General features: G+C 41.6%; 2 protein-coding genes and 1 non-coding gene across 13 annotated transcripts in view; 2 read left to right on the forward strand and 1 right to left on the reverse strand.

Annotated features, from left to right (window-relative positions):
* The first annotated feature begins 2429 nt into the window (after positions 1–2429).
* On the forward strand, positions 2430–12144 carry LOC128914037 (putative short-chain dehydrogenase/reductase family 42E member 2). Its single transcript, XM_054212561.1, has 11 exons — positions 2430–2771; positions 3283–3378; positions 4346–4403; positions 5050–5168; positions 6091–6166; positions 7268–7350; positions 8626–8763; positions 9738–9803; positions 10496–10559; positions 11265–11338; positions 11896–12144. Exons 1-11 carry the CDS (start codon positions 2430–2432, stop codon positions 12142–12144), a joined length of 1365 nt encoding a protein of 454 aa, XP_054068536.1.
* A 1545-nt stretch (positions 12145–13689) lies between these two features.
* Positions 13690–13771, reverse strand: TRNAL-UAG (transfer RNA leucine (anticodon UAG)). Its single transcript has one exon. It is a non-coding gene; the product is annotated as a tRNA-Leu (tRNA).
* Positions 13772–13965: 194 nt separating this feature from the next.
* EEF2K (eukaryotic elongation factor 2 kinase) overlaps positions 13966–27271 on the forward strand; it is a 30974-nt gene continuing 17668 nt past the window's right edge. For 3 of the 11 annotated variants that reach the window (XM_054211462.1, XM_054211470.1, XM_054211471.1), the window contains exons 1-5: positions 16796–16925; positions 21108–21432; positions 23281–23331; positions 25108–25208; positions 26743–26803. In XM_054211462.1, the coding sequence (XP_054067437.1) occupies positions 21187–21432; positions 23281–23331; positions 25108–25208; positions 26743–26803 (459 nt within the window). In that variant the 5' untranslated portion in view covers positions 16796–16925; positions 21108–21186. Of the gene's footprint in view, positions 14658–16795; positions 16926–17060; positions 17902–17947; positions 19287–20211; positions 20374–21107; positions 21433–23280; positions 23332–25091; positions 25209–26742; positions 26804–27271 lie in introns of those variants that run through there. The other 8 variants (XM_054211466.1, XM_054211464.1, XM_054211463.1 and 5 more) reach the window with 8 other exon arrangements.

Genomic DNA, 27271 nt, shown 5'->3' on the forward strand with positions numbered 1-27271 from the left:
CTGACCGAGGAATTTGCTGGCTTTGTGGTTGCAAGTCCCCGTGGAGTCCCACCATTCCAGTCCTGTAATGCCATACCTCTGATTTGTTATTTCAGGTAAGATGCTTTTTACAATACTGTTACAACGGTACTGATTAATACTAACTTCTTCATTCAATTGATTTATCATTATTACAAATACAGTGTTTGAAGTTTTAAGACAACGTTTAGTACCAGTTTGGAGTAGCCAGCTGTCTCATTTCTGTCAGTCTTTACTGAGTCTTAGTTTAAGCTGGCTATCGTTTGAGTTACTTTTGCTCTAACATAATTGCAAGTGTGTCTTTAAATTATTGAAATTTCATATGAACATTCAGACATTGCACACCTATAACGGAAGAGGTAAATGTGTTCAAAGGTTAATTTTTGTGTGGAAAGGGTAACTCTGAAATTCTGCAGCTCCTGACCTTTTTCACATCCTCCCAGGCACGAGTGACCACAGAGCTGAACAGAGACCGACTGCCAGCTGAGGAGAGCAGGGATTTTAGTGTCTATTTTTTTATCATTATGTTTCCTCTTTGGGGATTCCTGCTGTTTTGCAGGTGTTTCTGGTGCTCTGCATCTCTCTAAGCCATGTCCCACCACCGACTATCCAAACGGTAATCAGGAGAGGGTGTGTTTTTCCTGAACAACCTGTTCAACAGGTACCTCAGTGTGGACGGAGCCCCAGCCACGACAGGATGCAGAGGTCGTGGCGGTATGAAGACACATGGAGGTAAGAGCCACTACAGGATGCTGTGGGATGCTCTCGGATCCCAGGGATGCTGTGGGATGAGCAGAATCCGAGGCATGCTGTGGGATGTGCAACATCCCAGGAAGACTGCGGGATTCCAAAGGTGCTGCACGATGAGTGGGAGCCCGCGGGTGCTGCGGGACCCCCAGGGGGGCTGTGGAACGAGCAGGACCCGGGGGGGCTGCGGGAGCCTGTGTGCAGTGGGATGCCAGAGATGCTGCGGGACGAGTGGGCCCCCGGGGGTGCTGCGGGACCTCAAGGAGCCTGGAGCGGCCCATGCCGGCAGGAAGGGCCGCCCCCGCGGCGGCGGGGAGCGCCCGGTCGGGACAAGTCTCCCGCCGTGCGGCGGCACCTCCCGGAGCCGCTGCCCGCGCCCCGGCCCGGGCGGCCCCGCCGAGCGGCCCCGGGGGCGGCGGGGGGCGCGGAGCCGCCGGGCCGAGCGCGGGATCCCTGGGCGGGCGGCCCCGCCTGCCCTGGCCGCGTCCTGTCCCCGGCAAATTTGCAAGTGAGATGCCGAGAATACCTGCGGGAGCTCGGGTGGCTTTTAATCTTTTATAGCGGCGCAGCGACGTGGGTAACTAAGGAAATCGGTAGCTACAGCCTCTAAAATGCCTTGTCTGACAGCGATGAACCCTTGACCGTTGCACAGATGGGAAAGAACCTCCACATTTAAGAAAGAAATGATTCACTATTACTTTTTTCTCAATGTACTCATTGACCCTTTCTGTCACATAGCAATTATTCTAATTCCCCTCCAAGTGAGGGATTTGATAGCCTTGTTCTCCGATACACCTTCTCAAGATAAAAAGTAAGTATCAGACATTCCTCTTTCCCTCTGAAATCCTCATATATCTCAACTCCATCACCGCCAATGATGAAAGCACAGCATATTCTTGATTGACGTTCAGCTGCTGCTAGTTAGAAAGGAGTTGAAAGTACAGCTTTTCTCAGATATCCATCCATCTTTGTGATAAACCAGCGACAAGTGGCAGAAGCATTAAGGATTTCTTTTGCTCTAGGGGACGTTTTGTTCTGCTGCTGTTCTACTTGTCCCTGCTTGCTTGTTTTTTAAGCACAGAAACTTAAATGCAATTTGTTCATCTTTAGAATTTCCCTGACAGTTCAAGATTTCAAATTCAGGTATGGCCCTGTATCACACCTGACCCCTAAAGGCCACCTTTGAGCTTGTGACGCAGGCCAGAATGAATTGAACTAATACCAGGGGATGCGTTTCACACAGGTGGCAATTTCTCTTCTGCTAATAAAAAATTATGGTCTGTACCATTACTCTAATTTTGGCTCATTTGTGGAAAACATTTGAAATCATGTACTCTGCCTTAGGGAGATTTTTTTTTTTTTTAGTTTTTCTTGTATGATTCTGGATACCATTTGGAAATAAGTATTTAATGTGCAACCTTTATTATTTGTTTTCAGGATGCTGTCTTTAATATAGTATACAAACATTTTAAATGCTTGTAAAATGCAAAACTTATGATTAAACAAACTCTTAAACTATCTTAACCCGAAAATTTAAATGGGCCTTTTAAAGGAAATCTTTGAAATCTCAAAATTTTGTAGCTAGTGTTTTGCTTTTGTCTTTATCTCTCTGAAACAGGTTGCATTAAAGTAAAACTCTGCTGCTGTGAAGAGAGCTTGTTAACATGAAACTCACTGGAATCGTCTGCATCCAGGAGCGCTATGGAGCAATTTTCAACATGGAAGAGAGATTGTTACATGTGTCTGGTAATAGAAGACAGTATTTCACTGACAGAAAACTTAGCCTGAGTGGGATAGCAACACCTTGGTGCCAAATCTCTAACTCCAAAGTGACCGGCAATGCTGGAGCACTGCATGAAAAAAGTATGAGAGCAGTGGTGACAGGAGGCGGAGGCTATTTTGGCTACAAGCTGGGATGTGCTCTTGCCAAGGCAGGAGCTTCTGTTGTTCTGTATGACATACACAAGCCTATCTGGGAAATTCCCGATGGAATAGTGTGTATCCAGGTATGATAAATTATATTTTTCACAACAGTTGAAGCTCGTTCATTTGCCTTTTCCATAATGTCTTAGTAGTTTTCACAGAATCCAAATACCTAATTGCAAATTATTGCAAATTTCAAGAGCTGTTTTAACTGTGTGGATATCCCACATAATTTTTGGTCAACTGATTTTAGTATATCTGAAATAAAGAAAACAATGAAACCTGTAATGTGCTTCACGTCCTGACTCCGAAGTACGCCTCAGGTCGCTGCCCTCATCTGTGCCTTAGTTTAATCACCTGTAGAATTAACATAGGGTTATTATGAGGCTTAACAAATGTTTTTAAAGTCCTTCGAGTTCTATCAAAGAAAAGTATGATTATCAACAAGTACTGAAATGGGTCTAGTTTTCAGTCCCAGGATGTACAGTAAGTACATTTATGTACATGGATTCCATCTGTGCTAACCCACTATATGACAAATGCTAACCTGCAGCTTTGATTTCAAGTCCAAATATCTTTTCTTATGTATTACAGGCAGATGTCAGGGATTATGATGCCATATTTGCAGCCTGTGAAGGGGCTGACTGTGTGTTTCACGTAGCTTCATATGGAATGTCAGGAAGAGAGCAAGTGAGTCCAAATAGTTTTGCTTTTTCCTCTGTGACTGCCCACACTGAGTATGAGAGACTTGATACTGTAACACTGCAGGTTAGATTTTATCTCTTCGAATCATCCTGAGAGCCTGAATCCACCTCCATGCTGTTTTGGTAAATTGCTCTGTGCAAACTGGTGTGCCAGCTGCAAGCAGTCTGCTTATAGTACTGTTTTCCTAGTTGTGAAATTATTTCCTTCCCATTAGAGGCTCCGCCAGCATCCTGGGCAGGCTTTTGAGTTGGAAATGGCATTGAAGAGTTCTGGAATAGTGGGAGGACAAAAGGAAAGACGAGGGAGGCTGGTTCCCTCCAAAATCCTGATCCTTCCCTAAATCTTTCACATGGAACTCCAAGGTGTAATGTCACTGGGAGGAATAAAACCTGAACTAGATTATAAATTATTTTATATAACTAAATTATAACAATGGCTGTATTTCAAGTCTTAATGTAAAAAGCTGTAAGAAGCTGCAAGGATGTACCTGATGTAGGACTCTGAGCCACAATTTTTATGATTAGAATTACAAACACACACAGACCCCTTCTTACCTTATTTAATAAAAGGAACTTTAGTAATTATCTGGATACAGTAGCTCATTCAAGGTCTTTGCAATTGAGCAATGCCTACTTGGAATTGGTCATTGAAGTGCTACTGAAACACGGATATTTAACATATTGCTGCAAGATGTATAATCACTGGAAACGTGTGTTCAGAAGCACCGTGATTCTCTTTGCTTCAAGCAGGCTAGTCTGTAAATAGAAGAAAAATACAGGTGTAGTTTAAAAATCATGATTTGACTTCTTGAAGTCTGAAATGGCGGTCTAAATGCTCTTTTTTATAATCAAAGCACTAAACCCGTTACACATTTATAACATGCCCCTATTGAATTAAAAATGTATTATTATTTAAAAATGCACAATTTCTTTTTTTTTCTTTATTTTCCTAGTTGCACAAGGAAGAGATTGAAACTGTAAACATTAATGGAACAAGATTCATCATTGATGGTATGTATCTAACCTTGCCATCGGGTGTTAGTATAGCACATCAAAAGATTATGCCACTTAGAAAAAGCCATTTGGGTTTTATGGCACACACTATTTTTTACCAAATACTTTACATTTTTGTCAGAAGATGAGGAAACTTGTCACTGGGGTTTTTTATGCCTGATTCTGTTAGGGGGTGTCATATGAGAGCCAGCGCTGTAGTTCAGCTACTTCAGCTTTTCGTAATCACCTTTGACCTGATGTCAGAATCCGTATTGATGTAAGGAGTTAGCTGTTTCCATGTGTATTCTGTAGCAGTAAACCTCGTTGCTATCCAATAGCTCGCGCACAGGTAGGGGCGGCCCTTGAAGCAGATGGACTTGTAGCCACCTGGAGCTGTGGCCTGTCTCGGCAGGCTGGCAGCAGCCCTCCCAAAGGCACTGTGTTAGCTTACAGCATCCAAAGGAGAATGTGCCAGGTTATAAAGCAGTTGGTTCTGCACTGCTGAGTTCCTTTTAAATATGCTTTACATTTTAAATCACCCAATCGTAAAATGGAAGGATTTGCTCTTTTAAGATTGGACAGTTTCTCAGAAATAGCTCATATGAACTTTTTTCCATATTGTTTCAGTTTCCGCTAAACTAACCTACTTTATATACTGCTGCAGCCTGCAAACAAAGGAACATCACTAGATTGATATACACCAGTACAGTAAATGTGGTGTTTGGAGGGCTTCCTATTGAAGATGGTGATGAGGAAACGGTGCCATATTTTCCTATAGAAAAGGTACCCTGGTTGTATTATATTTTTACGTTTCCTCTTTGTTTACTTTCTTGTTCCTGAAAAAGCCTGGAGTTTTCATGACAATGTTTTGCCTGATGCCAGAATCCAGTGCAAAGAAAGAAATTCTATTCACAACCTTGACATATCAGTTTAATGTGCTTTGCAGTATTTTTTTGTTTGTTTGTTTCCTATCAAGGTCTTGATTTTGGAAAATAACTCATACAGTGTCCCATTAAAATTAATGAAATTCCACCTGCACATAGGGATTGTGTTATACAGCTTGGTGCCTCTTTAGCCATTTATTATTTATATGATTTTCTGCTTCTCCCTTATTGAAGATGGCATATATTCAATATAAAGCTGATATGGTAAAGCTGCCTATTTTTAGATGGTTTTATTGCACTCAAAAAGGAGAAAGTACTTCTGCTTGGTTTGCATACACAGTTGGTTTTTGTGTCCCTCCTCTGTCAATTAAGTACTTCACAGTCTTTCAAGAAGTAAAGACAGATAGAGAAAATATTAAATAATATTTTGAATAATATATCAAATATTTTCTCTGAGACAGTGAACAGGATAGTTCGGACCAATCGTAATGTCTTCAAAACTTGGCTTTTGACTTTTCCGTTACCTGAAAAAGAAATCCAGATTACAAAGTAGTGATCAGTTACATTCTTGGCAGCATTCAAAGCATACATATATTTATTGCTTCTCAAATGTGCTGAAATTAGTTACCTGGATTTGCATAAACAAGAATGCTCACTTACCTTAGCAATATGTATGTGTCTTATCCTAAACTAATACCCCATGGCTTTTGTATTTTGAGGTATTTATTTCCATCTGCTAAGCAAGAACTAGTGGAGAAGGGATGCCCCTCTGCCTTGTCATTTCAAGAATAGATAAAAACATATTTGCTTTTTCTCTGTAGCATGTTGATCATTATTCCAGAACAAAATCAATTGCAGAACAAATGGTACTAGCAGCTAATGGAACTCCACTAGCAGGTATTTTTGTCTTAGCATGAATTCATAGTGGAATTTACTCCTCGTCTTCTTGTTCTCGCTAATATCCTGTATCAATCCTTAGTGGACAAGATTGTCCAGCAATTATGAAATCAAGTTATCTACGCCCTCTCACAAAGGAAAATATTTTAACTTAAAAATCACTTTTAATTGTTTGTAGTTCCCATAGTGTTTGTAAAAGGTTTCAGCATGGTAGCAATGAGTTCGGTATGTTAATTGAAAAGATGAAGACAGCTATAAATTAAACAAAACCAAGTGCTTCATGTCACTGTATTATGCAACATAAGTAAAACATGAATGGTGATTTAAATTGTTACCCCCCTCTCCCCCCAGTTATAAGTTAAAATCTGAAGAAGCCACCTGATACTACGGCCTGGAATTATTTATTAGTGTTTCCCAAAGTTTTCCATGTTGAGGAAGCCAGTTATACACTTGAATACTTAAGCTCACCTGTGAGATACTATAACTGCCAGTGTAAAACAAATTAATGTAAAGTGCAACGTGATTCTATGTGACCAGGTGATACCGAGCTAAATTTAGCTGTAGACAAGTTAAAGAAAAGACTCTTCACTTGATACTTGCAGAGGGCTATAAAGAGATATAAAGTAATTCACGGGCATTCCATCCCAACAGAATTATTTTGTTTAAAAAATAAAGGGTTTTTTCCTTATTTCCTCTTTTCTCAGCAGCTCTTCACATCAAAGGTGCTCTTTATTTTAGGAGCAATACACAGTTTTGCATTTGTCAATGAAATTAGAACCAGTCAGCCTTCCAAACACCCCATTTTGATTCTGTACCATAGCAGGATTGAGGATTTTGCATGTTTTTCCTAGTAATTGCTAGGAATACAACTACGCTGGCAGGACTTCTCTGAATCTTACCTTGCTATTTTGCATGTTCTGATTCTGCCAACTTAATATCCAACTACTAATGCAACACCTTTTGGTATGTATTATTTTGTAAGATGGTTAAGCTAATTTATTTCAGAGTAAGTTCTGCTACCACAGTCTTTGTTTCATACAAATAAAGATATAATGTAGTCACGCGAAAGTCATTTAAGAATGGTCTTATCAATTCTTCTAGGAGGTGGAATACTCTATACATGTGTTCTCCGCCCACCGGGAATCTATGGACCAGAAGAGCAAAGACACTTGCCAAGGCTAGCAGTATGTATTTTAATTTGTTAATCAGCAGGATTGTCTATGATATATGACAGCATCACTTATTTGTGTTATAAATCGACTGACCTTCTTATTGGGCAGCAATTCAACAATTCAATTGCCTGTTGAGGATATTATAACTTTTGTTAACAGGCAGTATATTATATCTGTAAAGAATGTACAGTACATTTAAAAAGCTTTTTTTTTTGAAATACAAACACTTGTAAGTCCAGCTTTATTATGTAATGCTTACTATAAGATTCAGATATTTCAAATGTCTGTTTGCATGCAACTTATACCAAATGGTTTTAAATATTAATGAAAAGAGACATGGCAAAATATCATATTTCCAGTCTCAACTATTAACAGCTTTCACTATCCAGTGAAACAAGCTAAGGAGTCAGAAGCACCTTCTGGTACAGTGGGTTACTAAAGGGCAAACAGCTAAGGTGCTTATGTTTTACTCTTTTTCACTTGCTGTCTTTTAAATTGTAGGACTAGTACAGTGTTTAGAATATGATCCATGTAGAATTATGTGAGTCAGTTATTTTATCCGTACAATATAAATATATACAATATACAATATATTTTATCAGTACAATATAAAGTTTTGCACAGCTTTGAGGAAAGAATAGATTCAAGCTTACCACATAATAAATATTTTTGTTTTGTGGCTGAGGTAGGGAATTATATTGAAGTAAAATATACTTTATCATCTTCTAAATAAAATAACTTTTAAGAATGGCAATGTCACTTTAGTTAAACCTGAGATGTTTTTTTTAGCCCCAAAAAAATATCGTCTTTTAAAATTTCCATTTAAGACTTAAAGCTTATTTATTATGCCCATTTTAAGGCATGATGCAACCGTCAAATTTTGCAGTTTCTAAAAGGTACCTGTTAAATGAAAAATGTGACACCTACCACTACATTCCATTTTTTCCCAGACAAAGCTAAATGTGCTGAAGTTAAATGTGATCCACTTTTGTGAATACTTTTGATCCATTCAGAACTGTATCTTGCCTTTCCGTACAGTATTTTACTTATCCTTAGAAGAGACTTGTATTTTTTGTAAATTCAGGATGTATTGTGTTCAATACGTTCTTCAGTCCTTCCTCAGGAGCAATATTTTTAGAGCTCTCTGCACTTCTCTTGATTCTTTTTAATGGATCCATGTAATTTTTTTAACTAGTGACAAGCCTACATTTAGTTGGACAAGGAAGTGCACTGTGCCTCATTTTAAAACCCATTTTGCTTTGGTTTCATGCTTGTTTATGTCTACAGAAGAATATTGAGAGAGGGCTGCTTAGCTTCAAGTTTGGGGATCCTTCTGCTAAAATGAACTGGGTGCACGCAGAGAATCTGGTACAAGCTCAAATTCTAGCTGCTGAGGCTCTCACCCCTGAAAAGAACTACATAGCTGTAAGTAAACAATAAAAGCACTGGTTTTCATCTGACAGTGGATCCTGCCACTGTGTCCGGTACTATAGTAACTACTGCAGTAGCAGTAATTAATGTATGGGTTATGGTCGTTTAGCTTATGTTGCTGCCTCTGGTTTTAATTGACAAATGTGGTATGAACAGCATGGGACCTGGCAGCATTGGCTGTGCAGTGTGTTAAGAGTTGGAATATTCAGTTCTGTAAGAATATGTCCATCTTTGCATTTTTGTAATACAATATTTGCCATTTCTGGAAGATGAGCGAAGAACGTTTGCCATGTCGGATGTTCAGGCAGATTTATCCCCTGTTCCCCTGTATATAGATCCAGACTTAATGTTCTGAAATGTGATCATCAGTTCTTTCCACACCACATGCAAATAAAAGCACATTTTATTTGGATTCGTTGATTTCAAAAATAGTTGCAATTGTTTTCCTCCTTGTAAACACAGTTTTTTATTTGATCTTACTTGCACTACCCTTAAAGCGTATTACAAAGATTTTCAAAGTAGATTAAACTACTTTTTTTAAAACCCTAAAAGCAAAAGGGAAAGAGGTAACTTAGGCCTAGCTTACACAGATGGAGTCTTATGGATTTCAGTGAGTCTTAACTAGACTGAGAGCAGAACATGTCCCACCATTTGCTGACTATGTGTCAACAGCACAAGTTAGATACGGCACCACTTTCAGTGCATTTGGTAACCTCTGTATAGTCAATATAGCCATTCTGTATAGGCACATCTGTAATAAATTGTACCACGGCATGTTAATCACATAAACCACTTGTCCAACAATTTCAGTAACACATGTAGATAGTTTGTTGGCTTGTATGTACATCCATGCTTATTTTATATTGCTGTATTATTTTTAAGCTATTCATAAGGAGTGAGATAAAGAAGTCAATATATATATGCAGTGTTATTTTTACTAATTTGTCTCTTCTCTACCTCTTTAACAGAGTGGCCAGGTGTATTTCATTAATGATGGTGAAAAATTCAACCTTTTTGAATGGTTAACTCCACTTGTATGTACAATATCTACTTTATCTCCAAATACATTCATTTCTTTGTCTGTAAACAACTCCAACTTTTGTGCACATATTACATTTGGTATGTTTGCTTAGGGTGTAAGAGTTCCGTTCTGAATGTAGATTTAATTCCTGATTGAAGGTCTGTGTGATTAGTGCTGTAACAAAGCCTACCTAAAATAATGCATTAAAGCAACTGTCTTCGCTGAGATCAAAGAACCATCTAAACCATTATCCTCTTTTGAGTTGCTATTATCTTCATTTCTTGGGCATACATTTGTTAATGGTTGCTATTTTGGGTGGACAAAAAATATAAATCCTAATTATTAATCTGCAATATACATACTTTTCAAAAGATCATTTTATTGTTAACAGTGGGCTCAAACTCATAAATATGTCACAATGTTAAATTAGGTATCAGCCCACTGTGACATTTTGATCAATTATTATAAACTTTTCTCTTTTTTTTTTTTTTTTTTTTTTTTTTTGAGACTCTCACTTGAAAATTACATAGTGTCTGCATGTGACATTTAACTGGAATCCCCTGAAAAATTAAAACTCAAATAGTAACAGCAATGATGTTTTTTTCTCTTTCATCAGCAAATACTTCCACAAATATCTTCGGTATTGAAACTTTAAAACTTGTTTGAGGTTTCTGTTTTTTTCACTGCTTTTAAAATTTCTTTCAGTTTGAAAGATTAGGTTACAGTAAACCATGGATACGTATTCCTACCTCCTTAGTTTATGCATCAGGTAAAAATATTTTATCAACATTTCTCTTTCCTATCCACACTACCCTCATTCCTAAATGCAATATAATGTTTCGGGTTTTTTTTAAATTTGCCTACAATTTTCAGTTATAAAAATAATACGCTGTGCGTTCATCTAGTGTGCAGCAGTTATGGGTGAAGTTCAGCTCAATGCAGTGTGTTGAAACCAAAATGATCTGTTATTTAAGTCCCACAAAAATAGGTTTTATGTAGGACTTAACAGATGTATAACTGTGTGGAGTTAATAGTGTAAATGTTAAGTGTAAAAATCTATGACTTCATTAAATACACTGAAGAGTATCTGCTTTGCTGCATGGGTGAATTTCTTGTTCTCCTGTATCCCGTGCTCTCTCCACAATCAACCCCCACACACAGCTAAGAGAGAATCTAACTCCGAGTATTTTGTTGTTACCACATTTTTTTATGAAGTCTCATGACCTTTTCACTAGACCTGTCACCAGCCCTCCAACCCCTTTTCACATGAGCACCTTAATTCAGGGTGACTGAACTATTAAGATTAAATGCACCCCCTTGTGAGCAAGTAGCCCTATCGATGTTCGTAATGGTGCTGTAAGCTCTCAGGAATGCAATTATCCTTCACTATCACATGCAGTGCAAGATATGCCAAAATCATAACAGTATAGCAATTTACTATTCTTACCTCAAGTAAAAATCTTTTGTTATGCAGCTATGATAATGGAATACCTTCATCTGATGCTGAAACCATTTGTTGAGCTGTCTCCACTGCTGACCAGAAATGAGGTAAAGTCTTCATTTGTAAACTCTCCTTAATTCTCACAGGATGCATACACACATGTTAAGACTGAGGTACAATTTAAGATTTAGTAAAAGGTAAAATCCACCCAGTACTACTTTATGCTCGTTACCATAATCTTTAAAAATATGAGTTTATGCTTGCAATCTGGGAGAGGCTGCTTCGGGTCCTTCCTTCCAAGGCCCAGGATCGTGTATGGCTTTTGATGGTCAGTTGGGCCCTAATTTCTGAAGATATTTAGGCACCTAAGAGAGGGTTTTTATCTGCCTTCTTAAGTACATAAACAAGAGTGCGGAACATTTTTTTTTTGATGTTTTCAAGACTAGAAGATTCTGCTTTGCAGCTTTTACTGCCTCTTTGGGCTTTCAAGATTATCCTTTTGAGTGGACAGTTTTAAAGATAGTGTGACATGTCAGTAGCACATTAATATAATGTTGTGGGTTTTTCTTATTATTTTACATTTCCTTTAACTGTGTCTTTGCTACCATTTACAGATACGTTTCCTATGTATTCCTATCTTTGTATGTTGACTCTTTGGTCTTAGGTACAGAACATTTCTATAACTCATACATTTCGAATAGACAAGGCTCGGAGTCAGCTAGGATACAGCCCAGAGAAGTTTGCATTTGCTGATTCCGTGGACCATTACATTAAAACAAGACCAGAAGCCCAGAATCATCACATCTTCCTCAAAGTTATTCTTACTTTAACTGTTAGTTTAAGTTTAATCTTTCTTTCTTTAAGCTTTGATGCCCTTTCAGTTTTGCATTTTTTTAAAGAAACACAACACTGATTTGCATAAACTGCATGTACTCAGTCACAGCACTGCTACCCGGATCATTCTAATGTCAATAGTTACTGGCCCCCATGCAATAAACTGGCAGTTATTTTTAGACTTAAAACCAAAATTGTAACATATCAGTAGCTGTATTAGTGAAATTAAAATACAGTAAATGATTACAGCCAAATCACTGAAACACTGTAATCAAAATTATTGCATCTGTTTGTTTCACACCAAAAACACAACTTTCCAAATTGATTGTGGAAGTAAACGAGAACCTGCAGAAAGAGCTACAGCCAGCCTGGAGTGTTTCACCAGTGAAGAAAAATGGCTAAAATAAGGAGAAAGATTGACCACAGCTGCTTCCATGGCTCACTGCCTTGGGGTACAGAGGAACAAGAAAAGGGATGGACAGAACAGATTACTGTAAATAACACAGACCACCCATACAGAGGGAGTTCACACTGCGAATTTCTTTTGTGAATTACCTGTATCACTGCATATGAGGGAAAATAAACGTGTACTTGAGACCTCGCTGAAGTCAGTCCTGTGCAGACTGTTCTGGAGCTGCTTCCCATCCTACCCCTGGGGTGCAGAGCCATCTGTTACAGCAACCTTGCAGGCCTAGAAGATACATGCAGGTATGGTTTTTCACCAGTCAAAACTGTGTATTTTAGTTAAATTGGAAGTTATTTACTAAGTTATATTATTTAAGTACATTTAGGTCACAGTAGAGGAATCAGCCACTATGGGTTGCACTAATCTTTGTACTGCTTCCTTTACCTCCTGTAGTTACTGAGGACAACAACTAACAAATTTTAGTTGCTTATCAGCTGAACTTTAGGTACAACTATGGTTTTGCACCTAATTTCTAAAGTATAGCAGTTGTACTGAGTAAACCCCTGCAGTAGCTAGTGAACAATGTGCTTTTATAATTACTGTTCAGATAAAATGGGACTGAAAAGGACAGGGTCTGGAAAGCCACATGCCCTCCCATCCACCACTCCTGCTTGTGATTTATCACAGAAATCTCCCTCCTTGCTGCACCTTTTCCAGCTTGCAACATGAGGAGGGAACAATAAAGAGCAGGATGCAATCAGCAAGAGTGAGCTTGGGAAAGTGCACAGGACTAGGAATGAGACAGGAGAGCTAGAGGAATCAAGGTCGGGGGGGTGGTTATCACAGATGGATTTGAGAATTCAGGAGGTGAGAGCGCTCAGACCTCACTCCAGGTGCCTCAGTCCAGCACAGGCAGGAAAGGGTAGGTGCAGGGCCTGCTGGTTGAGGGTGCAGTAACCCGAACACAGAACTGCCAAAATCAGTATTTCTGATTTTAAGCCAAAAAACAGGCAAGGGGGTCATTGGTACGTACCACAACTTTCTATAATTCAATTTTAGGGACCGTGACTAGCGATCCCCTCGCCCCTCCCCAAGCGCCCGCGGGGCGCCGTGCCCGGCCTGGCCAGCCCCCGCCTCGGGGCCACCCTCGTTCGCTGCCACGGTGGCCGCACTGGTTGGGCGGCGAAAAGGAGCCGCCGCCGCGGGGACAAAACAGCTTGGCAGCGGTGGGATTCGAACCCACGCCATCGAAATGACTGGAGCCTAAATCCAGCGCCTTAGACCACTCGGCCACGCTACCGCCTGCGTACTCCACCGCCCGCCAGACCTCTTTCAGGGGGGCGGCGCCGAGGCTCTCCCCACCCACCCCCTCACGGTGCCCACTCGTCCCGGCGCCGCCACAGCGCCCGCCCCAACGGGAAAGGCAGCTGCTACAGCGCACGCGGCTGCCCCGCCCGCCGGCGGCGGCCTCCACGGCCGGGGCTGCCGGTGGCACCGCCGGGGCTCATACCCCGCACCAGGCCCCGCGGGCTCCCCGGGGCCTCGCCAGCCCCGTCCTCAACCGCGGCCCGGACATCGGGGTACTTTGTCGCTGGCAGGCATGGGCCGGCATCTCAGCAAGGTGCTGCCCGGGGGCCTGTTGGCCGGCAGCAGCAGCGGCAGAGCGCCAGCTTGTCCTCAGGAGTGTGCGAATGCGCCACCCCGGGGATGTCCCTGCTGTGGCCGCGCCGTGGCGGGTAGCCCTTCGCTGGGGCCTTGGCAGCCGCAAGAGCGGGTCTGCCCAGACCTCCCGGCCTGCCCCCACCCCACAGGCAGGACCCCCCCTCCCTGCTCCCACAGCTCCCCGCGGGGAGACAGCCGCCTCCCGGCCCCAGGGCTGCCGGGACAGCGGCCTTCCCACCCCGCTGCCGACTTGGCACCGCACTGTGTCCTCAGCTGCGCTGTTCCCACCCAAAACGGGAGGCCGCTGGCTGCCTTTATCTCGGTGCTGCTCAATGTGGAGCTGCGGGGGCTGGTACAAAGGGCAGCCGGTGGCCTGGGCCGTATACGGCTTGCTGTCCTGCCGCCTTGGTGCCTCACTTACCTGATGCTGCGGAGCTCGGGCATGGTGTAAACGGGTGCTTCGCCTGTCCACCTCAATAAGGGAGTTGGGTTTGGCAACCAGAGCCAGATTCAAGCTGTCACTGGTGAGTGAAAAGATGAATTCTCTTACTCTGAGAGGTCTGCAGGAGGAATTTGTATAATTACTTTGTGGACAGAGATGAAAACATCAGGACTAATTACTGTGCAAATAATACAGAGAAGGTATGTCTACCCTTGCTCTTCTTCCTGTAGGAAGCCATGCGCTGGTGCTCTAGGAAGTTTTAATGCATGTATATTATATGTATATACCATATGGCTGAAGTGAGGTTTATGACCAACTGGATTTACCTTGTAAAAGGGACTGTCATAGGAGTATGTAGGCACAAATTGCCAGAGAATTAATTTACAGGCAATTTTTCATCTGTATTTTCAAATTAGTGCAGATCAAAATTGCTCTGAAAGTCAGTATTGCCTGGGCTGTGCTTCCCTTTTTCAAAACCCACAGTTCTCTAGAACAGCATTTTCTAAAGAGAACCTCGTTTAACATGAGCATACTGGGACTTTGCAAGATTCAGTGCTCTTGGCAAAAATATATATGCATTGCTGAGCATACTAAATTAAAGAGTAATATACTAGACTTGCGGGTCACTAGGTTGCCATTTTATATTTAATTTTAAATATTGTCAAACAAAAAATGTGAATCAAATTCCTTGAGTGTTAAGGATATAATAGACAACATCTAAATATAAAACTAAGACTAGAAGATGCAGAAATTTGGGGCTAATATCTAATATGTAATTTCAGTATACATCTTGCTTTAGTATTTAATCCAATCCTTTTTTATCATCACTGATTGTTCAGAAAATATTACAGAGAAGAGAAACACCAGACTTAAAACTGAAAATAAGTACACCCTTGCATGAGGGTAGCAGAGCTGGCTTATGTAAAAGCATGAGAAATGCGTAGCTTGAGACTGTATACCCTAACTAGCAGGATACTCTCCATGAGGATATGTAGCATAATACTGCCATATGCCAGTGGGTCCCTTTCTGTCCAAAACGATGCTGCGTATTTACATGAGTTTAAAGCCAGTTACTGTTGTGACTTGCTCAGTTGTCCTCGTGTATCACAAGGGTAATGGTATTCCACCGCTATCAGTAGCTTATGATAGCAGATGGTGATTTTTTTAAGCATTATCAACAGACTTTCATGCAGTGGGAACCGAGCATCTGGCTTCCACCAGGCCTTCAGACTTAATTTGACAAGTCTGCCCTCTTCCCAGGCCCGAGGGCAGCCCTGCCAGGGGCAGCTCTCCCCGGGGCGCTGGGATGGGCTGCCTGCAGGCCGAGGAACAGGGAGGCCACGTTCTGGTGCTGATGGGGCAAAAGCACTCCGTTTTCGATAGCTGTTAATACTTACAACAGTGACTGGCAGCTGGCAGATGAATAGGACCTCAGATGTTTTCTGCACAATCCTCAGACATTGTAAATGTTTTTAATGTGAGCTTAAACTCTGCAGGAATTTGAGGCTACCCAGAAATGTGCCTGTAGGAAGCAGTGTGAAACAGCGGCTCAGTCAAGTCTCCACTTTACGCTCTCACATGAGGGCTGCACCCTCAGCATAGTGTTGGAAATCGCTGCCAAAATACAGGTACCCTCAAATTGTAGGCAGCGTTCCTGAGAGAGTACTGCTCCCTCCAGTCCCCAAGCGAAAGCTACTGTTTAATATGTAAGTAATGGTGGTGGTAGGCGGGTGTTCCTGACAGAGAGTCAGAGCACCTGCTCTGTGTGTTTTTAATTAAGTATTAGTAATCTTCTTCCTGAAAATTACCTCAGCACTAGCATTGCAGCAGCATTTGTCAGTGTGGCCTCCCCTCTTTGGAGAGCACAGGGATCGCGCGTTCTTCTGTCTGTCATGCCACAAGAGACCATCTGTCTGTTGCAAAGGACGTACTCGCATCTTCCGTCTTGGTTTTGTAACCCCTGCTTACAGTAAAAAGCACTAATGAGGATTATTTACATGAATACAAAATGCAACGGCAGTGAAAGGGGCAGACTCTGTGCACGCCTCCTGTTCCCTCTCGCCCGGGATTCCCCCGTCTCTAACACCTAACAGTGCTAATCGGGGGTTTTCTCCTCAAATTTTCAACGTTTTTCTCACAGGAAAAAAGTGTCTGGGACGCTCCTCCGTCCGCTCGGCTTCCAGCGGGCTGAGGACCGGCTGCTGAAGCGAGCGCCAGGCACCGCCCCTCCGCGCGCTGGGCGGGAAGGCGGCGGCCGCGCGCGAGGCGAGGGGCGGGACTGCTGCCCGCCTCCTCTCAGCAGGGCGGCTGCGCGCGCGCCTGCCCCGGGCCGGGCGGCGGCACCGACCCGGTAGGCGCTTTTGCGGTGCGGGGGCTGGCACTGTCTGGGGGGGTCGGACCCGCGAAAGCTGTCGCGGGGTGAAGAGCGGGGGGCGGCATGGGTGGCTTTAATTGCAGAAAATGGTGAGCAACTTAGGGAATGTAAAAGGCTGGCGGCCAAGGCGTGAGCTTCTGCGGTGAGCTGTAATGGATAACGTGATGTTTTTGAGTTGGGCTGCACTCCTGCACGTACGCCTGGAGATAACAGTTTAATCCATATGTGTTTCCAGGGCAGTGCAGTTAGTTTTAGGGCACGCCCGGTGTGGAAGTCCCGGCGTCCCGTTTCTATCTGTGGACCAGCCCAGGGGGCGGGCGCGGGGCTGCCTGAGCGCACGGCGGCCTTTGGCGGCCTTGAGGGCTGCTGGTGTTAGGATAATTTTTCAAACGCTTCAATATGCATAAAGCATGGGGTTGATTAACAACGTGGAGTACTGAGTAAACGCTTACAAAAAGTCGGTGATAGTTAATTGCTCAGAGTATTTAAAGCGCCAGTTGAAATAACAGAGCTCTTGATGGCAATGGAGGGACATTTTAAAGTTACCTTGAAAGTTCCTCTTTTGCCCTTTAATACCGGTGTATTTTGGCTACCGCTATTGTAGTGTTCGTTCGTGTGTCTGGCAGAAGTGTGGACTTGGCTCAGAAGGGTTGTTCCTGTGCTTTACTGCTTGCAACTCTAGAAGCCATTTGTGTGTTTGAAGCTGCAGTGTGTTTCCTTGCACAGGGTTTTGAGTCTCAAACACTTCGTTCTCTGAGCTGGTGCAGACGGACTCTCCTGTTTGCTTCGCGAATTTTGCATCATTGCTCTCTAACTCTCTCTGGCTAATGCAATGCATTATCCCAGCTGTGCTTGCAGACAAACTGGGTGTGATTTGTGCCACAGTGTTTGCAGTAGTGACGCACTGGAGGGGACCTGAAGTAAAGGCTTTTCATTAGAAGATTTATGCTTGGTAAGACCTGGTTTGTCAAAGGTAGCCAGTGAGTTGAGACACTTCTGTTTTTGTTTTTTTTAGTCTTGTTTTTTATCAGACCTGTTACTTTGACTCACTAAACCTGTTTTCTTGCTGGTGCATGGTACAGATGAGAATAGACGTTTTCTTCACAAGGGTCAGTTGGGTGTTTGGAAAGCGCAGTAGTTCTGTAACGTGCTACAGGACGTTAACGTAGCGGTGGGGTTGTTCTGCACAGTGTTATTTAGCTTTGTGTCTGTAGTTCATAAAGATGACAACAATATGTTGTAAGGTGCACAGCCTGTATAGTTGTGTAAGTTAAATTTCAAATCTGTATTTTAAAAGAACGTTAATCTGAAAAAAGTGATTTGTCTCTTAAAGGAAAAAACTACTTGTTACTGTTACAGGTATCCTGCTAGATTGCTTTAGCTGATGTATTAAACCAAAAGGGATTTAGTATAATACCAGGGAGAGGGAGGTCGTTCTTGCTTTAATGCTTCCCTACAAGAGAAGGTGGGACTTCTCTGTTCCAGGGCGGTTCCCGTTCCCCTGTCCTGCACTGAAGTGCGGCAGAGGGCTGTGTCTGAGCTGAAACAGTGACTAAGAAGTAGCTGGAGATGCTCCAGTTGTCCCTTCTTTTGCTGACTAGAGTAGAGCATTCCTATCGCTCAGCTCCCTGGGGTGAATTAAGGCAGGTTTCAATGCTGTTCTTTGCTGTCAGCTTGGTTGTGATCAGATTTGCTGATTGACCTCAACATTGAATAAAAATGCAACAGGAAACAGTGGAGTGACCTGGAAAACTCCAAGCAGGATATGGTCATAGGGGAATCGGTTGTATGTTGTTGTACTCTCAATAGAAGAAACAGTTAACAAAAGTGTGTGGCCGAAAGGTCGTTTCACTTCAGTCTGTGTTCTCTTTAGCGTGGTCTGAGCTTTTGATGTGATTGGGTATTAAAGTCATTACAGAAAGTCATTAAATTTGGCAAACAGGTGTTGGAGACCTCAGGAAATGACTCTAAAACCTAAAGAACAGAGTTTCAGATAATGTGAACTATCACTAATTAGAAAAACACGTGAATAGGGACAGATTACTGTTCCGCGAAGGTTTCTTTGCTCTTTGAAGCAGCTAGTGTTAGATGAATCATGGACCTGCTCCACTTTGGCCCTTCATCAACTTTCCTCAATACCTAGAAGCCTCCATAGATGTGTACTTCGCTGTGTGAGTGAGCTCAGCAGGAAAAGGACAAGACTTCAGAGGAAAAAAAGTGCTTTAAGTGCAAGAGTATCCAGGAAGTAGCCTAGCAATGTGGAAAGGGAGCCTGAGCTCTAGAGAAGCGCTGTGAAGCAAAGGCACCACGCTGAACTGGAGGCCGGGGTGCCGGCAGGTAACACCAGTTTCCTACTCAGCCATATGTCCCTAGCCTTCTGCTTGGCAGCACGTGTTACGGGTGATGGACTGAAATGAGCCCCTGCACAGAAGGTGCAATGTTACTCTCCTCCAGGGGTGTCATGGCCACCTGCCCCCCTGTGTTTCAGAGGCGTCTTTGCTGAAGCTGTGTTGTGGGGTGGAAGAGGGAGACTTCATAGGTCTAGAAAATGGCAAACTCTTCTCTTTGAAAGTCCCTGCCACCATGGCTCTGGACTGTGAAGTGTGTAAGAATGGAAACTGTTTGCATGTGTATGGCTGGTAATGTATGAAAGACACAATAGTTGCCTTCTGTAGATTAGGCCTGTAGAGGTTTATTTCTGTTTGAGTTCTGCTGAATCATCGCAAACTGTTTCTTGGGTGGAGGCTGCTGGGCATGTTCCTGTTGTAAGATCTCCAGGGGAAAAAAGTTCCATGATTCACCTATCTTTTTTTTATAACACACGTCTGTTTGACCTGCTGGGCACTACAGTGTCTGTGCTCTGCCTCCCTGAAAGTGGTGTCACTAATTTGGAAAAGCTGTGGTAAGATGGGAGTCTATGCAGAATTGCAGCTTTGATACCCATATGGAACTCCCTGTATTGTTTACTCTAACATTGTTAAGTGTGTCAGAGTGCCTCAATGAAATACTGACCTAGAATGTCACCTTTTGGACTTAGAAATAGTTGTAGGCCATGACCTGTCTGTCTTGCACTGTTGTCTTTACTTTCAATATGCTTAGTTTACTTTGGAGCTAGAACCCAGGAGAAGCCAAACCCTACCTATTCTATTCTCTCAGGATCCAGGAAGCTACTTAAAAGTTGAAATAATCAGTGACAAAATCAAGCTTTCAAACTTCTTTGCAAAAGAACTATTAACCAGGGAGAATATTTTTTTCCTTTAAGCTCTATGCTTAAAGCGAACACAGCTTGGAGGCTTGATGCTGTTGAGCAGAATGCCATATCTGCTGTCTTTGGAGTTGGAAGAGGATTGTTGGAGTTGGAAGAGTCACACAAGACTGGTCTAAATTGAAATCTCGTCACAATATAAGAAATAGGACGGCTGAGGTACCCCTTATACATACCTCCTCTTGTCTCCCTAATCTACTAGTGAGTGCGCTTGGGCAGCTGCAGTGGAATGGCAGGCCTTCTTTCTTGGCCCCTTTTGTACTTTGTCCTAAGGATGTCCCGGGTAGCCTGGGCAACCTGCGTTGCACTTCCAGCAGCATGCTTTGCACTGTGGACTGTTGTCTGTATGTGAGCCAAAAGCCAATTTAAATCTTGGCAGTGGTGGGACAATTTTCTATGTTGTCCTAATACTCCCTAAATCCTTTGGCTATTAATTTGTATGCAATATCCTTGAGAAGACTTGTCCTGAAAATATTTTAAAACCTGACTGTGGTGTTTGAACTAAAACTTCCTTGAGTTTCTAAGACCAGTGTTGTGAAACTCAGCATTTCAGATAAAGAAGAATAAAAATATTCAGAGGAGACAGGAGCATTAACAGATGTCAGCCATAGGCAGCAGGTGGTGTTTGCAATCCCTCAGATTTTATAGTATTATTCTATACTTGGTTATCTTCTTTTCTCAGTCCTGTAGCAATTTAAAAACTGAGTGCCTTCTAGAGAGCCGGATCTAGCACTGAGGTGTTCAAAACCACATGTAGGTACTTGGGGATCATTTTCATAGAGCCAAATGCAAATAAATTTATTTTTTTCTGCCAGTGTGCTGACATCAGTTTCACACAACATTTGCTCTTTTAATAACTCATTATTTTTCTTTTTTTTTTCTCTCCCACCTAGCTTCTTCCCTCCATTTGCATGTGCGTTGGAATAGTGGCTTTTTTAATCATTGCAGGAGTTAAACTGACCTCCCACAACCATGGCAGACGAGGACCTTATTTTTCGTATGGAAGGGATTGATAATGCTAGATCAACAACAGCAAACTCTGGAAATTATCTCAATGCTGATAGTGATGATGAAGACAATTATTTTATCTGTCCAATAACTGATGATCCAGTTTCTAACAAGTCTGCCAGTATCAAAGTTGACAATTATTATAGCAACTTAGCAAAAACTGAACAGTACGGTTCAAGCTCTTCTCCTAGAAACTCCTTTAGCTTTAAGGTAAGTATTGGCTCCAGCCTTCAATGAGGTTTTGGTTTTACTTAGTTGGCATGAGAGATTCTCTGACTGCTTCATCTCCTGTAACTAATACTTTTCAAAAAAAAAAAAAAATCTCCTGTAACTAATGCTTTTCAAAAAAAAAAAAAAAACACATCTGTTTTTTCCAGACCTGCAGTTAATTTCATTAAGCCAATAGTCTTGACGCTGCCATTGAATTGCTTACTGTCCCTTTTAATTCAGTGGGAGATCTTAATCTACAAATGCAGCAGAATTGAGGTGAACAATTCACTGCCATTATGATCCAACCATTAAAAAAGGCATACGTTGATTGGGAGATTTAAAAGATCATACTTCTTGTAATCTGAATTGGAATTTTGCCAAGGGGAGTTAATAATCGATAATATTTTTATTTGGACAAATTAAATTGTAAATGATAAAATTGTAGTGATAGGTTTTCCAGTTATAGTTCCTTCTCAGGGAGCTTTGAACATGTTGACTCTTGTGCTTGGATATGAAGTGTCACACTGGCAGTAGTTCCTGATGGTATACTGGAGCAGTATCTGACCTTTTTAGAATGAACAGCAATCACAGCATTGCAGAGAGGTCAGAGGGGCCTTTGGTGCTTCCTTGGCAGTGTGTCCTGTCCCACGTGGCTCCCCTTGCACATATCAGGACAGGCAAAGGGAGACCAACCCACAGGCAGTGGAGCCTCAAGAAAGCAAGTGACATTCACTCTATAGACTAGATATTCCAAATATGCACCATTTGTGCTAATCTGGCATGTCTTTTAGATTTTTGTCTAGAATGGGATTTAATGTGTTTTATTAATGCATTTCTTGTTATAAACATTAACATATTTATTTAAAAGATACTTCAAAATCTTGGTTATGCCTAATGCATGCCTTTTCCTGAAAAGATACCAGAGGGTTTATTTCAGTCAGCTAACGTATTAAGTAACACATTAAAAGTGAAACTGTCTTGTCTGCAGTAAGATTTTTTCCCCCCCGTTTTTACATTAAAAGGTCATATTCCTAAGGAAGGTGAAAAGTAAAAGTTTAGTATAGACAAGGGGACACACTTTAGTGGATGCTATGCTAAGCAAGTTAAGATGCGATAGGAAGCTTAGTCTAAATTTGTGTGTACATTTTAGCATGTATTAAACACTTGCCTCTGGGTTTGCAGTGCGAGTTATGAGTCACATGGCCTGAGATAAAACTGATAAGGACTTAAGAAATTGCAATTATTTCCTCCTTCCTAAGCTATCATGTTGCTTCTGTAGAATATATGTGCCCGTGCTTTGGGCTTCAGAAGGCCTAACTTGGATTTTTAGCTCCTCTCACAGATAAACTGCAGTTGGTTGAGATGTGGAGCGAGCAAGTCTCCATCTGCTGCTTAAGCTGCAGAAATTGTGACTTCCAACGCAGAGTGAAGCAGCCAGCCAGGACTGACAACATCTTAAACCACTGCAGCCTGGTCTGATCAGAGTCTACCTGTCACAGCCTAAAGTTGGCAATGTGGCTGTTAATAATGAAATGTAGAGACAGATAGAAGAACTACTATTAACTCGCTGCCTTTAAACAGAACTCAGCAATGTTTAATTAACTAGTTAATAGGCAAGACCCTTTTAATGCATATTTTCCAATAAAAAAACTTGCTAACTTACCTCATTAGGCTTGTTCATGGAAGTTCTAAGAATGAACTTAAATTAGAAATATAAATTGAAGAGTGGCTTTTAAGTGGAAATTTTAAAATTTTTTTTTAATTAACAAAGAGAACAGAGACTCTTTGTCAATCATTTGTCTTATCACATGTATTTTCCTACTCTTATGTTTCTCGTGCATCCTTTAGAATGACACACAGCATCGTTCTAAGCACGGCTCTGTGGTTGACCATAGTCGGGTAGGTTAAAAAGAAAATGTGAACACAGTATCTAATAGATGCATTAAGATTTTTTGTTTGGTGGTTTTTTTCCTTTTTATGGCCTTTTTTTGTTTGTGATTTGGTTGGTTGGGAGAACTGCTTGCCTCAGCCCATAAAAGTCATCAAGTCAAAACTAAAAAAAGATACCTGTTAAATGAAATAATGCCCATATTTTGTTCTCTACCCTGAAATATCACTTCTCTTAAAGCACTTAAAGTGCATATCTGTAGCTGTTTCTTCACAGTATTTCCTACTGTGGCAAGAACAGAATGGATGCAGAACACCTCTTAGTCTGTATGGCAGCCACATGCCTACAGCAGGAGAAAAATTGCACTGTTAGTACCATTTCATGAAGTCCAACTTCCGCTTGTTTGAAGATTAGAATACAGCTTTTGTACAAAGCACCTCACAAGATCAAGCAAAAGTAATGAATTTATTTAAATCATTACCTAGCATGGACACAGATCCACCCTTTTGGAGAGGGACCCTACTCAAGAATCATTATACATCGATAATTGACTAAGCCTGGACTTGTTTCTGTCTCACTATTTTTTTCATATGTATTCAAATATGGAAGTTCCCAGCTCCATATGAAATGTGTATCATTGCGTGATCTGAGACAACTTCATTTTGTTATGAAACATGTAGGAAATCTTTCTCAGACTGTCTTTTAAACTTGTTTTATTTACTGTAGTATTGTGTGGCTTTATTGTCAGGGGGATGTTAAAATTGTTTGCAAGGTGTGCATATTTACAGCTGAAATAAAAAAAAAACATGAACAAATTAAATGCGCAGCTGCTTCAAAATCTTCTTTATGTTGTTGCTGACATCAATTTATACTGTATTTCCAAAGGAAAAAAAAGCCACACCAATATTTTAAAAGTTATTGTTTCTGCATACTTGAAATTCAGTCGGAGAGGCAGTAACAAAATCTCAGAGCTGAGTAGTTCTTTACTGGCACGAGTGCAGAGTGGCCTTTTCTCCTGCTTACCTTGCAGAAGGTCTTTGGCACATCACAAGATCATATTTCCAGTTCTCTTGGAACAGTACAACATAAAAAGAGGGGGATCAAAATGTTATGAGAAAAGCATACAAATTGGCTGGTAGAGAAAGACTGTTTTTACTCCAGAAAAATCCTTTGATTTTTTTTACTCTTGACTTGGTGGAGATTGAAATAGCAACTTGTCTGGAATTGTTATAATAATTGACTTTTACAACATTCTGATTTCTTCTTTCTTATGCTGAGCATAATTTGGGGGCCTTGGGGTTTAGAGAAATTTTTTTTCTTTGTCCATATTGCTCTATCGTTAATGGACTTTTTTATGTTTACGCTGTCAGCATATGTTGTTAGTTACAAAAAGTTAAAAATCAAAACAGTAAAAGTGAATTAATATCATTGAAGTGTGACTTATCACTATTTGCAGCATATGTTCAAGATACTTGCAAATTACAACAGATTTTGCAAATTTTACTTGATACATACTAGACCAGATTCTGTTCTCAGTTAATTTTACGACAGTGCAAATTGAACTAAAATATGATGCTTTATATTTTTGAATTATGTTTCGTTATACTTGAAGCTATAAAATGTCAGCGTGTTCTTCCGTACCACTTGGTCCCTGCTCTGAATAGTGTTTTGGGGGCTTGTGTAGTTGCACGTCTTCATAGCGTTGGGATCTTGATGTGCTCTAGAAAATACCATTGTTGTGAGTTGCTGCTGCTTATAAATAACCTGCCAGTTTGTAACTTCTTCAGGAAACCTGGAAACATGCTATTCAGAAAGCTAAGCACATGCCTGATCCGTGGGCAGAATTTCATCTTGAGGATGTTGAGACGGAACAAGCCACTCGTTACAGGTCTGTGGGTCTTTCTGCTTTTGATACTGATGTTAAACAGAATGTGCTGGTTTATGTAAGGGCTGTATTTTTGTTGGGCAGAATATGTGTAATTACATGGCTGAAGAACTTTAAATAATGCCCAAAGTGAGAGTGACTTAACTGAATTTCCCAGGAATACATAAATACTGTTTGTCATCAAAAAAATAAACCTTTTGGCAAATCAGTGTCTCACACTTTCTCTCTCTCATGTACATAGTATCTGTGAGTTTCACCATCTAGACAGGAAACAAGGCTAAAAAGTATTTTCTAGTTGATTTATCAGTGCTGTAAACTTAATCTAATAAGGAAATGAATCCCAATAAAGAGGCAGCATACTTAGTTTGAATAGTTTAGGAAAAAAAGGCAACATAACACTCTGCCTTTCCAAAAATAGCAGTTTCACCCTTGCCTGTCTATGCGGTATTGCTGCATGTGGCTGGAATTTAAATCCTTATAAAGCCCAGAATAGCTCAGCATGGTGTACGTGCTGAAACTGAGTTTGGCCCTTAAACTATTCTCAGTGCTTGCACAGCTTTGCCAAGACGTTTACCCTACTGACACGGGTTTCTGGGCGGAAGGGGTAGGAGTTAGAGGCCAGTTAATTATCACGTAGGATCAGTGTTTGGGAGGCCTCCCTTCCAATCACATAACACTGTCACGCAGTGCTCTTTCCCGTAGACTGCATCTGTCCCTGGTCAGCCACACAGTTCTGAAATAGTATGCATATTTTAAAAGACAAATAAATGATAATATTGGTTTAGGGCTACTCGAATACCCTGTTAAAAAGAGATGTCCCTGATATACCTATTTCCACCTTTTTTGTCTGCTGCAAACTGGGGTGATAAGGGGGTATATGGGGTGTCTGCATGCATGAAGTACTCAGTGGAGGTCGGGGGAATCAGTCTGGAAACAGTCATGTGTTGGTGACTCAACTGCTGTGGTTCTCAATTTGGCTTTTCGTGTGTTGGGAGTTAAGGGGGTGGGGAGAAACCACAGTCATGCTCTGTGTTATCACAGGGTTGTGCAGAGACTTGCTCCTCCAGGTGTTGGGCAGTTGTTGGCGCCGCTGTTTTTCAGAGCCACAGCTGGTGCAGCGTCGACAGCCAGAACCAAGTTTATACAAACTCAGGGTTGGGGAGACAACCTGTCCAGTGTGTAGGGTTTGGTAAAGCTCCTTATGCCCCTAGCGTACTGCCTAGGCATCATAAAGGAGGTTTAATGTCAAAACAGATAACGCCTAATTTGGAGTGTTGCAAAAGTTTAGCTTCTGTAGTGGAATCTGTTCATTGTCGATATGATTCAGTGTCTCTTCAAAGAGCTATACATATTTCTTCTTTCCCACCCGAAGTAAGGAGGGCAAGAGTATGGTGGGAAGACTACAAGTTTTTGTGTTGGAGTGGTGGCAGCACTTCTTAGCAGTCAGATAGAGAGATAAGGAAGGACAGGTGCTGGGGATGGGAGGATTTGGGTTCCTTCTGCATTTTTCTAAGATGCACATCTCCTGATTTTGCAGGTACAATGCAGTTACGGGGGACTGGGTTGAAGATGAAGTCCTCATCAAGATGGCTTCACAAGTAAGATCACGCTGTCCTTCATGTTTATTAGCAGCCAGATTTGTCATTTCCTTCTGTTACTGAATAGTGTCAGCAAGATGGAAAACCCTTGTATAGAAGTTTTGAAGTCTCAATGTCATTCTTTTTTCCTCAGCTTGTCCATTACGTTTTGGTGTCCCAACAGCCTTTTCTCCCCAAAGTAGAGTAGAACATGGAGTCAGCCCTTCCCCATCAGCAACACGAGGCATTTGTTCCTTTCCCAGTGATCTCCCTTCCGTTTCCTGCTGGCCTCATCTCCCTGCCTGGCAATAGTCCTGTTTTGTGTCCTTCCAAATAATTTCTGCTCTTAGGTTATACTGAATTTTTGGTATGTGAGGGTGGAAGCTACTGTTGCTTCCCAATTAAATCATGGGGTGGGTGGTGCGTCGGAGTTGCTTTGCTCCGTGTTACTGATGTAGTATCTGGCATCTGGGTAGGTGATGCTCTGTT

This window comes from Rissa tridactyla, chromosome 8 (genome assembly GCF_028500815.1).
Source record: "Rissa tridactyla isolate bRisTri1 chromosome 8, bRisTri1.patW.cur.20221130, whole genome shotgun sequence".
Classification (NCBI taxonomy): Eukaryota; Metazoa; Chordata; class Aves; order Charadriiformes; family Laridae; genus Rissa; species Rissa tridactyla.

What these genes read in the sequence shown, in the direction of transcription:
- LOC128914037 (XM_054212561.1), top strand. Translation starts at nt 2,430, where the DNA reads ATGAAACTCACTGGAATCGTCTGCATCCAGGAGCGCTATGGAGCAATT. An exon ending in CATATTTTCCTATAGAAAAG is followed by an intron (nt 5,169 to 6,090) that starts GTACCCTGGTTG and finishes TTTTCTCTGTAG; the next exon opens with CATGTTGATCATTATTCCAG. An exon ending in TTGAATGGTTAACTCCACTT is followed by an intron (nt 9,804 to 10,495) that starts GTATGTACAATA and finishes AATTTCTTTCAG; the next exon opens with TTTGAAAGATTAGGTTACAG.